This window comes from Cucurbita maxima, unplaced genomic scaffold, assembly GCF_002738345.1.
Source record: "Cucurbita maxima cultivar Rimu unplaced genomic scaffold, Cmax_1.0 Cma_Scf00626, whole genome shotgun sequence".
In the NCBI taxonomy this organism is placed as follows: Eukaryota; Viridiplantae; Streptophyta; class Magnoliopsida; order Cucurbitales; family Cucurbitaceae; genus Cucurbita; species Cucurbita maxima.
In genome coordinates, this window is record NW_019272642.1 from 1 (window position 1) to 14,119 (window position 14,119).

The 14,119-nt window shown below is 39.8% G+C and overlaps 1 protein-coding gene across 1 annotated transcript; it reads left to right on the forward strand.

Moving 5' to 3' along the window:
- Window positions 1-9,813: 9,813 nt before the first annotated feature.
- Window positions 9,814-13,623, forward strand: LOC111474749 (protein FAM186A-like). Its single transcript, XM_023119663.1, has one exon. It carries the CDS (start codon window positions 9,814-9,816, stop codon window positions 13,621-13,623), a length of 3,810 nt encoding a protein of 1,269 aa, XP_022975431.1.
- Window positions 13,624-14,119: the final 496 nt, after the last annotated feature.

Genomic DNA, 14,119 nt, shown 5'->3' on the forward strand with positions numbered 1-14,119 from the left:
ACCGAAAATTGACTTTCTTCGATTACAAACGTTCTTAAGGTTAATTCTCTTCGTGGTCTACAACAAGAATGTTCTTGAAGGTGAAAAAAATCGAATGGGATTGGTCTTGCTCGATGAATTTGTGTGTATGCTCGGATTAGATTTTCGATCTTTCTTTGAACTTCTTCAATGGTCATACGTACTGGGAATGGGTTCTAGGCTCATTCAGCGCTCGGTTCCTTTGTAGAACTTGTGGGTAATCTTGTTTAGATGGCTTAGAAACAAGTTTGAACAAAAATGGTGGAGAATTTCTATCGAATTTGGATGAAAATCGAGAGTAGGAAACCAAAAAACTAAACGGCTATAACTCCCGATTCCAATGTGACGAAAATATACCATCTTTTGGCTTCTGTCATCAAGCATTTTGATATATGGCTTTGCAGAGTCTTAACATGTGCTGCACAAGCAAAGATTTTTATATTCTTGAAGTGAGGTGTCTTACCGATCCATGTTTTGTACGGGGTGTGAGTGTCCAACGCCTTCGTTGGTAAACAGTTTAGAAGATGGATTGCATCTCCTATTACCTCGCCCCAGGAAATTATCGAGACTTGCATACTCTCGAGTAAGCTTCTTGTAGTGTTCAATATGGTACGACTTCTTCGCTCGACCACACCGTTTTATTGTGGATTGTATAGTAAAGTGAGTTGATGCTTGGTACTTCCTCTTCGCAAAATTTGGAGAAGTTATGGTTTAAGAATTCCTCACCTTGGTTGATGCGCAAGGTTTTTAGTTTGTGATAGACCTATTTTCAACGGGTCTTTTGAACTTCTTGAACGAACGTAATGCCTCTCATTTTTCTCTGAGCACGTACACTCACATCCAACAACTATAATCATCAACAAGAGAAAATACTTATTGCCAAAGATCGACGATGAAGTGGTCAGGCTAAATAAATCTGCATGGACCAGTTGCAGTGGTTGCTCAGCATGGAAACTAGTTTGAGCTAGTAATGATAGTCTTGCTTGTTTGGAGACTAGTAAACTTTCACATAGTTGGTTCGGGTGTATTATTTTAGGTAGCCCCCGTAACCATCAAAGTAAGGGTAAAAGTAATGCAAGGAAGTTTAAGCCGCTCATGTAAGGCCCAAGGGATCTAAGGAAAGGATTGAAGGATTCCAAAAAAGGACAAAGTTATTAAACTAGTCATTTAAATAGCCTATAAAAACTAATTTTAAAGATTCAAGGTACTTGGAGAAGGATCCGAAATAAAAAGGTAAGCATAAATGATGAAAAGGTGCTCAAGAAGGGAAAGGACCCATAAAGGATGAAATTTTGTTAGATATGCTTAGAATTTTTTGGACAAAGAATAATAAAATATTTTTAAAAATAGGAAATTACAAAAATATCCCTAAACTTTGAGATAATTACACAAATGCCACGTATCACAAAATTAGATAGGTAGCAGTGAAGAGTGATAAGAAAATCCTTGAATCTGCCTTTTTAACCTATATAGTTCTAAACTAAATTCGAGTTTGTTCTAGAGGAGACACATCTCATCACATTAACCAAAAAGAATTCAAATTGGAGGTCGGTAGCTCGGTGATACAAGAGATATTTTCAATGAGAAATCTAGAAAACTCAATCTCCAAATCATGACAATTCTAGAGGTTACCGTGTCAGTTTAAGCTCCCTCTATATAGTATGAGTATGACCTTTCATTTGGATCAAGAATTGAGTTAAGTTGAGCTCTCAAGTTCTACAATGGAACCGAGTGTGGAATGAACCTATAATGCATTCCCCAATATGGATGATCATTGAAGAACTTCAAAGAAAGATTGAAAATCTAATTCGAGCATACACACAAATTCATCGAGCAAGGCCAATCCAATTCGAATTTTCCACCTTCAGGAAACATTCTTGGTGAACACCACGAAAAGAATTAACCTCAAGAACGTGTGTAATCGAAGAAAGCCGATTTCTAGTTTAAATTGGGGTAAGTATCAAATCATATCTACGGTCTATTTTTCTTCAAATTGAGTATTCCTTTAGTTTAAGAGGATTGAGACGAGTAATTTTGATGAAGAAATCGAAAGCCAAAACGTCGTAGATCTAGCTGCCCAAAAAAGTTTAATTTGGTGTTTTTGGGTGATTTGCTGACCGAAAAAAATTTCAATAAATTAAGGCCACACACTTAAAGACATTCCACCAAACTAGTTCATTTAGCTTGAGGGAATAATAAAAAAGAGATTCCGTGAAAACCCTTAGAAATGGCTGGCCAATAACCTTTTTCTAGGTTGAGCTCCGGTATGGAAAACAATTTTTGGCGAACTTTGGAGGTGAATAACTTAAGGTACAATCCACGAGAAGGTATGAAATCAATCCCGAATTCTTCCTTGTGACTTCATTTTTAAGTTTCATGAAGAAATCGAGGGGAGATATGCCCTTAATGGAGCTGGAGCGGTGAGGTTTCAAACAGTGTGACCCGTATGTAACAACAAACAAAGTGGCAAACCCTCGAGCAATACCAATTTGGCCATGCAATGATCAACATAGACAATCCATGAAGTGATCGAGGAGGACGGTAAATCATCCAACGCACCAAGGAAAGCCGAGCTAAGGAATACGCAAGGCAGAGGCAACAATTTTGACATGATTATCAAAAATAGGCTTTTTCAAGGCTAAGGTAGGGCCCCGAGAATTAACCTATAAAGCTTGAGTTTTAGAGAGAATTTGGGTATGTATTTTTGGAATTAAATCCATCTATATGAAATATTAAAGTTCACAAAAATTTGCATCCATCGAAGACCCTAAGGGTTTGAAATGCCTCAAAATGACAACATATGATTGTTTGCCTAAATCATGTCCACATTTGACATATTTGAAATGCCTCAAAATGTACATGTGTGGGAGACATTGTATAAACTCTCCACCACCCCTAGACCCTGTTGCCTAAGTGAACTATGCTGTGGCATATGCGTGTGTCACAGTGAAGGTGAACATTGCTAGACGTGTGCCTCATGTGACTTCCATTGAAGATGTTGTTTCAAGAATAGTATTTGTAATGCCCTATTTTTTTTGTAGCCGAAATGAGTGGTGTTACCATAGGCATGGTTTAATCTCATATGCCTACGTTCAAAATAAATAATTTTAAAATAAATTTGTGGACTTATACATTTAATTTAAAACAATAAATTAAACACAACATAGTTTTTAAATAAAAAAAAAAATTGCATTAAAAACAACTACCAACTACTAAATAAAGTTCAATGCGTTCTACTACCGTATCATGCCCTCTTCTAACTTCCATAGCCTTTCTAGCGTTCACCATCATCCGTACGTGGAACTTTACCTTTACCTGGAAAGTATAAGGGTAGCACGTGGCTTGAATATTTTATGAAATACTAAGTAAATCAACTCAAATTTGGGCTTATCAATGCAATCACACACATTACATGATTGAGACCTATCTTAAAACCGTCACATGTGCTTGGACTATTTTCAGTTCCGAGAAGGGTAGGATGCGCGGTAACTTGTTTTACTAAGTCTACTAATAATTCTACTAAAAGTACTATATAAGTTAGTGACTCGTTTAGTTAGCTCTAGTTTATTACCTCACACCCACTTTGTGAAAAATATTATAAGTAGAAGATTACTAATCCGTAGCTTGTTTACGTTTAATTAATACATGTTCGGAGTAGCAGTGTCAACACTAATTATGGGTGACAAATATAGAGACCTATATATAGAGTAGATTACCGTAAAGAAAAAGAAAGTTGCACGAGGAAGGTATAATAGAAGTGAAACTTCGTGATTTGGTGCGAGCTGGAGCACCTTCATCATCTATAAATCTACATGAAGGGGAAAACATATTTCATTAGGGGAGATACTTTCTGATATCTTTGGTCATCTTTGTATATTTTCTTTATACAATAAGATATAGTTACGGTTGTATTTATTTGTTGAATGAGAAAAAGTTTAAAAGTTAAACCCTAAGACGGGAAAAACATAAGGTTGAGAAGCATTGATAATTCAATAAGTATATTTAAACTAATATGATTCAAGGTTAGTCGAGAGAGCTGTGAGAAGAAACTGACTCACAAGTTTATTAGCACATCATACGGATGTTAGGGGAGAGTCACCACCCCATGGTACTTTGGGAAATAAATAAACTAGCATCTTAAGTTACATACCCTATCCACCCATCTTAATGGGATTCGATCTTGTTATTCATGACTCCTCTCAACTATATCCCACTTATGACATTATATTGTTGGAATAGTCATTAAACAACAACTAAGAGTAACATTCATAAATGATGCTAAACATAATTAACTTGGACTCCTCTGCGGAGTGATTAAAGAATTTATTAAACTTTGTGAAATTTGTAATTTAGTTATTACTTGATATTTTTTTTTACATATAAGGAATCAATCTAAGAAAAAGCTTTAATACAAATTGGTAAGGAATTACTACTCGGGAAGTAAGATTCAGTTTACGTTGTGATCGAATACCAAATGATAAGGAACATTTGTTTGAGATTCGAATCACTTCACAGGCAAAATCGATCATGTCTAGCTTGAATGATTCTAAACATGCAATCCAAGCTACAAAAAATTGCAAAGAAACTTAGTCATTGGCTAAAGAAAAAAGATAAAAACATTTTTTCCTAATGATAAGGAATCCCTCCAAGGAAAAGTAAAATTTGAATTACCATGTCAATCAAATATCTCACACTTGATTAAGATTCGAATCACTCAACAAGAAAGGTAGATCTTATCATACTTGTATGATTCTAAACATACAATCTAAACTACATAAAATAACAAAATAACATAGCCATCGGCTAAAGAAAACAAAAATGCACCTTTTACTAAATTTTTCAAGTCAACTTTACATAGACAACATACATGGCTTTATATAACCTCAAAATTAAAATCCTTAACCTTACCTGAATTATTTTAAGAGTGGTAACTTTCATATTTTATGACCTGAATTAGCCACTATGTATACTTTATAGTCGTAACAACTATGTAAATAGTCGTGAAATACATTAAAGAAACACAATACAAGTCTAAATTATCATCCACCCTTCTTTAGAGTGGCATGAATGGTAACAAATTGTTATAATTTAAAACAATATTTTCCTTGAAGTTTATAATGTATTATTGATGTCTTGGTTCATATCAGATAGTATATATTTGCACTTATACTTGTGATTATTTACACCCTTTTCTATATACACTCACAAGCTATGAGTAGTAGAATGTTGAGTGCCTAAACAACTTCGAAGGGATAAAATTACAAAAATGTCCCTACTAAGTATGTAAGTTAAATGACTTAAGATCATATATGAAACCTATATAGTTATGCTTATGTGCTCGGAATAGAGCTTACAAATCTCACATGGTGACTTGTACCTTAAGTTTTGAGAAGAAACCTTAGAGTTAGAACGAAAGAACTTACGAACATGAGATGTCGCTCTAAGGTCAAGCACCACGTAAGATACGTGTGTCCCAAAAAAAGCAAAACTCAAGTCTTAAGACACTAAGACTACTAGGTTCTACTCTAACCATAACCTAAGTCACCCTAGACTTTCCACCATGAAATACATTATGATCACATGTTTTCCTTGCCAAGATTAGATGCCCTACACATGTTTCTTGTAGGACGTCGTGTCCATGCTTCTTGCAGGTTTACCTTACATATGTTTCTTGCAAGATATCCTAACCATGTTTTATTTGGATGATGTTATGTTTCATGTTCCTATTATTATTATTATTTTTTTTTTTTATTTTTTTTTGGGTGGAGGATACCTACCCATGTTACAGAAACCTTCTCACGTTACTTGCAAGATGTCCTACTATATTCATACCTACCTATGTTACTTGCAGGATACCCTAATTATTGACTTTTGTAGTCGTTTTTTACAATTTTTTCAGGTAAGGATTAGTAGTTGGTGGATTTTGGGAACGGATGTAGAGCATGTACTATAGAAAACTACAAATTATAGCCTCTTCTACTTTGTGTCAACGTTTGTCAGTTTTTTAGTCATTTGGTAATTCGTTCACGTTTATATTATTATTTTTTATATATGTTTTTATCTTTTAAATCTAGTTTGTTTTAAGCTAAAAAAATCCTATCTATATTAGGTAATTATTGTTTTACTATTCATGGAGTTATTTGGTAGCTTAAACAAGCTCTTGTTAGCACCCAAACAAAAGCTCAAACCTTTGGTTTCTTATGTTCTAATTCGATTTAGGCTTCAATGTTTTACTTGGTTTAGCTTTCCATAGTTTCTCATTGTCTAGTCCAATAAAGGCTCTTATCTAGGCGTGCTATCATATCACTCAACTTACTGAAGTGCATCTATTTATCAGGGTTCGGTACAAGGTGTGACCTCATTGTATCACAATTTACGAGGTGTGACCTCATTTTAGATCCAACTAGTTCACTACTAGGGATTAGTTGGCAACTCCTCTACTCGTTTCCACCCATGATATTCTTGTGCCACATAAGCTAATCTAGGGTCACTCGTCTATCTATACCCATGATATTCTTGTGCCACCTAAGCTAATCTAGGACCGCTCCTCTATCCATACTAACTCCCAAACATTGGGGGTGGGAGGGGAAATAGAATTCCATGCAAATTATGATGGTGACATCCATGTAGTCCTCAGGTCAAATATGAGGAAGTGACCCCATATTCTGGCCAGACCATGCAAATACTTTTGTGTCGAATCCTGAATCTTGTGTTATGCAAGACTTGGCTACGGGGAAGATGATTGGCTCGGGTAAACAATTCGGAGGTCTCTATCATATTTCTTCATCTCCAATCAAGTCTTCGGCAAATCAAGTATCTCAGTCATTTGATTTGTGGCATTTACGGCTAGGTTATCCTTCTCCTTCTCGTTTTAAATTTATAGCTAATCAATTGCATCTAAATAATGCTACTCTTTCTCATAATGGTAGTATTTGCCCATTACCAAAAAAAACTAGGTTGTCTTTCCCAAAGAGTTCAATAACAACCCATTCTGCATCTGTTAAATTGTGATGTTTGTGGACCACATAAAATTTCAACCCATTCTAGTTTGCATTTTTTCTCGCTGTTGTTCATGATTTCCAGACCATGAAAACCTAGGATTTTGTGTCGAATTCAACTAACAGCCAAATAATTTATTTAAAAATTCCAAGGGTATGACTGTAATTTCATTAAAAAATCATTCCTCTCTCTTTTATAATATATATATATATAGCCATAGGATGAGTAGATTCCATATTCTAAAACTCTTCTCGAAATTTTAACTCCACAAATATTCCCCTATTTCCTTTGTAAGGTTTCAATTTTGATTTCTGACAATTTTGTGTAGCCGTGGCTAAGCTCTACCATTTACGGCGACTTAGTTTGCTCTTTCTTTACCACTACAGACAATTGATACATTTGTAACTTCTTTAAGCGGTAGTGTTCCTGCGCCGCCATCGAATCATGGCAACAGTGGTCAAACAAACTAAAATTTCTGACAATACATATTTAAGACTTTAAAGATAATACACGAAAATATATGTATAAGAGAAATGTCAAATTCTTTTACTTTAACAATATGTTTGGTGATGGATTAAAACAACATTTTAATCGATTATTAACAGACAATACATACTTTATACTCGATGTGCCAGGTTGATTTCAATATTTTATATTTGTTTCTTATTTTTTATTGTCATTATCATATATCAAAATAATATTGATAATGAATATTCTCGATTAGCTATATGGTATATATGGAAACTTGTTAAATATTTGTAATAAACTTTTAACTCTAAAAAAATATCACATCTAATAATTTTATATCCAACGTTTTTTTTTCTCGAAATAGAGTCATAATGATCTAATTAGAATAAGAAATTAATTATTAATTATTTTAACATTTAAAATTATTCACTAAAAAGTCATTTATATTTTAGATGGATAGAAGTTTGAGGTTCCGAGAAAGATGTCCGTGGAATGTTTGTTAATATAAATTAAATCTTACATCTCCTTTTTCTTTTATCTTGATTTTGTTGTAATTATTTAGATTTTTTTTTTTTTTTTTTGTTAGAAATTAAATACCAAAAATATTTTACTTATTATAGAATCACATTCGTAACGACCCTAAATTCAACATACTCAGAGCCGCTACATGCTCATCTAATGTGCAAATATAACTCTTAAAATCCAACATCATTTATAACATGTGGGATCAAGCTTTGGTCAAGCTTGGAACTTAAGAGTTCTCCTTAGGAATCGCCCAATGTGATCTTGTGCACGTAGAATCTTGTCAGCGACCAAGGGTACATGTGGGGAATCTCTTATTTCATGGATACCTCGTTAGTCATCCTGGGAGGTAAAGCCGTATGTATCGTGATGAATGTTTTTACCCATATCTTTGTTTCACTGCCTAATGGAGTATTAAAATTTCATAAGCAGTGGAGATCATTTAGCGGGTTATTTTAACCATCTCCAGCAATTTGATTGTTCCGAGGTCTTAACTAACAGTTTTTTAGATTTTTCTTACATGGAATGTTAAATACATTAAAGAAACACCATAACTCTAAATTATCATCCACCCAAATTTTGTAACTACCTAAGAATAAATGAAGTTTTATTTTTCTTTAAGGTGACATGAATTGAACATTTTGTTATAATTTGAACAATATTTTCTTCACATTTTCTTTATAGTTTATATTGCATGATTGGTGTCTTGGTTCATATCACATCGTATATACTTGAACTTATACTTGTGATTATTTACACCTTTTTCTATATACATTCAAGTGACGAGTAGTAGAATGTTAAGTGCCAAAAAAAATTAGAAGAGATAAAATTACAAAAATGTCCGTCCTAAGTATATAAGTTAAATTACTTAAAAGATCTTAAATGAAACATATTTTTATGGTTAAGAATTATTGAAAAATATTTCAAAGTAACCCGAGAATGTTTAGGCCCCAAACAAAGGCTGGTGAATAATGACAAAAATACTTTTTTTATGCATTTAAGGCTGGTGAAACATATTTTTTATGCATTTAGAATCTAAATTATGGATAATTATAATGATATGCAAAACTATGTAAGATTTCATCGTAATTGGATCAAGTTTAAATCCTAAACCAGGATTGGAGTGGAAAGAGACAAAAATACACGTAGGACCTCGTGATGTTTCTAAGTATTTAACGAACTTGAAATGATATGAAATTTTATATGAGACTCATTTATAAAATTGTAGACGATTATATATGACTTCAAATTTATTAAAACATGTTTGGGTATAAGAAAATACTATGATAGAAAATTATGAAAAATAACCCTAATGAATCTTTCATAAACATTGATGATTTTTATGAACTCCTAATTGACATGATATCCTAATTGACATGATATGCTGTGGGCCGCTTATTTAGTATACTATTAAAGATTCATGCATGTAATTACAAAGTGTTTATAGTTGTGAACTATGTGCTTGAAATGGAGCTTAAAAATATCACATTGTGACTTGTGCCTTAAGTTTTGAGAAGAAACTTTAGAATTGGAACCAAAGAACTTTAAAAATATAATTATTCTTAATCATCCTCAAATGAAGGGAGGGAGAAATTAGAAATTGAATAGTCAAACATTCTATACTTGGAATACTCCCAAACCCACAAAATTTAACACCCTTTCTAAATTTGGTGGTCTTTTCTAGATATAGTTTTCCCATCAAACTATATATAGGGCTTCACATTGTAAGAAAAATCCAAGCACCAACATCTTAGCAATTGCTGCTCTTCATCATTTGTGAAACGAGCTTGTAACCTTACAACCACAATGGCCATCGGCAAAGGTTTCAAGCTCTTTCATACCCTTTTCCTAGTGATTTCTTGGCAGTATTGTGCAAAAGTGGGTGCCACTTTTAGTGATGTCACTGGTGTCGTAAATCTCGATCATCAATTTTCATTTCGTGCCTTTGCATCACATGACACACAAGCACAAGATGGAAGCATTGCTCTAACCCCGGAGGCTGCATTAGATGGAAGCATTGCTCTAACCCCGGAGGCTGCATTAGATGGAAGCATTGCTCTAACCCCGGAGGCTGCATTAGATGGAAGCATTGCTCTAACCCCGGAGGCTGCATTAGATGGAAGCATTGCTCTAACCCCGGAGGCTGCATTAGATGGAAGCATTGCTCTAACCCCGGAGGCTGCATTAGATGGAAGCATTGCTCTAACCCCGGAGGCTGCATTAGATGGAAGCATTGCTCTAACCCCGGAGGCTGCATTAGATGGAAGCATTGCTCTAACCCCGGAGGCTGCATTAGATGGAAGCATTGCTCTAACCCCGGAGGCTGCATTAGATGGAAGCATTGCTCTAACCCCGGAGGCTGCATTAGATGGAAGCATTGCTCTAACCCCGGAGGCTGCATTAGATGGAAGCATTGCTCTAACCCCGGAGGCTGCATTAGATGGAAGCATTGCTCTAACCCCGGAGGCTGCATTAGATGGAAGCATTGCTTTAACCCCGGAGGCTGCATTAGATGGAAGCATTGCTCTAACCCCGGAGGCTGCATTAGATGGAAGCATTGCTCTAACCCCGGAGGCTGCATTAGATGGAAGCATTGCTCTAACCCCGGAGGCTGCATCAGATGGAAGCATTGCTCTAACCCCGGAGGCTGCATCGGATGGAAGCATTGCTCTAACCCCGGAGGCTGCATCGGATGGAAGCATTGCTCTAACCCCGGAGGCTGCATCGGATGGAAGCATTGCTCTAACCCCGGAGGCTGCATCGGATGGAAGCAGCGTTGCTCTAACCCCGCCAGAGGTTGCATCGGATGGAAGCAGCGTTGCTCTAACCCCGCCGGAGGCTGCATCGGATGGAAGCAGCGTTGCTCTAACCCCGCCGGAGGCTGCATCGGATGGAAGCAGCGTTGCTCTAACCCCGCCGGAGGCTACATCGGATGGAAGCAGCGTTGCTCTAACCCCGCCGGAGGCTGCATCGGATGGAAGCACTCTCACCCAACCTGAGGCAGCATCTGCAGCATCTGATGGAAGCAGCGTTGCTCAAACCCCGCAGGCTTCATCGGATGGAAGCAACGTTGCTCAAACCCAGCCGGAGGCTGCATCGTATGGAAGCAGCGTTGCACTAACCCCGCCAGTGGCTGCATCGGATGGAAGCAGCGTTGCTCTAACCCCGCCGGAGGCTGCATCGGATGGAAGCAGCGTTGCTCTAACCCCGCCGGAGGCTGCATCGGATAGAAGCAGCGTTGCACTAACCCCGCCGGAGGCTGCATCGGATGGAAGCAGCGTTGCACAAACCCCGCCGGAGGCTGCATCGGATGGAAGCAGCGTTGCACAAACCCCGCCGGAGGCTGCATCGGATGGAAGCAGCGTTGCTCAAACCCCACCGGAGGCTGCATCGGATGGAAGCAGCGTTGCTCAAACCCCGCCGGAGGCTGCATCGGATGGAAGCAGCGTTGGTCAAACCCCGCCGGAGGCTGCATCGGATGGAAGCAGCGTTGCTCAAACCCCGCCGGAGGCTGCATCGGATGGAAGCAGCGTTGGTCAAACCCCGCCGGAGGCTGCATCGGATGGAAGCAGCGTTGGTCAAACCCCGCCGGAGGCTGCATCGGATGGAAGCGGCGTTGGTCAAACCCCGCCGGAGGCTGCATCGGATGGAAGCGACGTTGCTCAGACCCTGGAGGCTTCATTGGATGGAAGCGGCGTTGCTCAAACCCCGGAGGCTTCATTGGATGGAAGCGGCGTTGCTCAGACCCCGGAGGCTTCATTGGATGGAAGCGGCGTTGCTCAAACCCTTGCCCAAACCCCAGAGGCTTCATTGGATGGAAGCGCGCAAACCCCAGAGGCTTCATTGGATGTTAGCAGCGTTGCGCAAACCCCGGAGGCTTCATTGGATGTTAGCGGCGTTGCGCAAACCCCGGAGGCTTCATTGGATGGAATTGGCATTGCTCAGACCCCGGAGGCTTCATTGGATGGAAGTGACATTGCTCAAACCCCGGAGGCTTCATTGGATGGAAGTGACATTGCTCAAACCCCGGAGGCTTCATTGGATGGAAGCGACATTGCTCAAACCCCGGAGGCTTCATTGGATGGAAGCGGCATTGCTCAAACCCCGGAGGCTTCATTGGATGGAAGCGGCATTGCTCAAACCCCGAAGGCTTCATTGGATGGAAGCGGCAGTGCTCAAACCCCGGAGGCTTCGTTGGATGGAAGCGGCAGTGCTCAAACCCCGGAGGCTTCGTTGGATGGAAGCGGCAGTGCTCAAACCCCGGAGGCTTCGTTGGATGGAAGCGGCAGTGCTCAAACCCCGGAGGCTTCGTTGGATGGAAGCGGCAGTGCTCAAACCCCGGAGGCTTCGTTGGATGGAAGCGGCAGTGCTCAAACCCCGGAGGCTTCGTTGGATGGAAGCGGCAGTGCTCAAACCCCGGAGGCTTCGTTGGATGGAAGCGGCAGTGCTCAAACCCCGGAGGCTTCGTTGGATGGAAGCGGCAGTGCTCAAACCCCGGAGGCTTCGTTGGATGGAAGCGGCAGTGCTCAAACCCCGGAGGCTTCGTTGGATGGAAGCGGCAGTGCTCAAACCCCGGAGGCTTCGTTGGATGGAAGCGGCATTGCTCAAACCCCGGAGGCTTCATTGGATGGAAGCGGCAGTGCTCAAACCCCGGAGGCTTCGTTGGATGGAAGCGGCAGTGCTCAAACCCCGGAGGCTTCGTTGGATGGAAGCGGCATTGCTCAAACCCCGGAGGCTTCGTTGGATGGAAGCGGCATTGCTCAAACCCCGGAGGCTTCGTTGGATGGAAGCGGCATTGCTCAAACCCCGGAGGCTTCGTTGGATGGAAGCGGCATTGCTCAAACCCCGGAGGCTTCGTTGGATGGAAGCGGCATTGCTCAAACCCCGGAGGCTTCGTTGGATGGAAGCGGCATTGCTCAAACCCCGGAGGCTTCGTTGGATGGAAGCGGCATTGCTCAAACCCCGGAGGCTTCGTTGGATGGAAGCGGCATTGCTCAAACCCCGGAGGCTTCGTTGGATGGAAGCGGCATTGCTCAAACCCCGGAGGCTTCGTTGGATGGAAGCGGCATTGCTCAAACCCCGGAGGCTTCGTTGGATGGAAGCGGCATTGCTCAAACCCCGGAGGCTTCGTTGGATGGAAGCGGCATTGCTCAAACCCCGGAGGCTTCGTTGGATGGAAGCGGCATTGCTCAAACCCCGGAGGCTTCGTTGGATGGAAGCGGCATTGCTCAAACCCCGGAGGCTTCGTTGGATGGAAGCGGCATTGCTCAAACCCCGGAGGCTTCGTTGGATGGAAGCGGCATTGCTCAAACCCCGGAGGCTTCGTTGGATGGAAGCGGCATTGCTCAAACCCCGGAGGCTTCGTTGGATGGAAGCAGCATTGCTCAAACCCCGGAGGCTTCGTTGGATGGAAGCAGCATTGCTCAAACCCCGGAGGCTTCGTTGGATGGAAGCAGCGTTGCTCAAACCCCAACCATTGCACCAATTGGAAGCAGCGTTGCTCAAACCCCGGAGCCTGCATCGGATGGAAGCAGCGTTGCTCAAACCCCAACCATTGCACCAATTGGAAGCGTTGCTCAAACCCCAAACATTGCCCCAAGTAGCACACAAGCTTGATAGTAATTGTTAAGCATGGATGTTTCTTTGGCTATTTACAAAGAAAAACGTAAACCACACAACTATTTTGTAGGCAAATTCATTATTTCTGTATTGTTTTGAATGATTTTCCTACCTTTTTTTCTCTAATTATTTATTTTAATTAAAGATATTTTTGATACAATGAATTTATCAATAACCAATGAATTTATCAATAAATTGATACAAAATATCAGTTAAATAATAATAGTTATTATAGTGAAATCGATAGACACGCTCCTTAGGAAGCTGTACTAGAGCATCTCGATTTGAATTCGAGTAGCAACATGCTATATTATATTATAAGCAAGTTCTATAATATATTTAATTCAGTCTCTTACATAGGGTCGTAACTTTGTAAGATTTCAATTTTTTTCTTCGACAATTTTATACACTTTGCTCTGCAATCCACAACGGTCGACCTAGTTCATACTCCTTTATAGCCACCGACAATTGATACATTTATAATTGCTTTAAG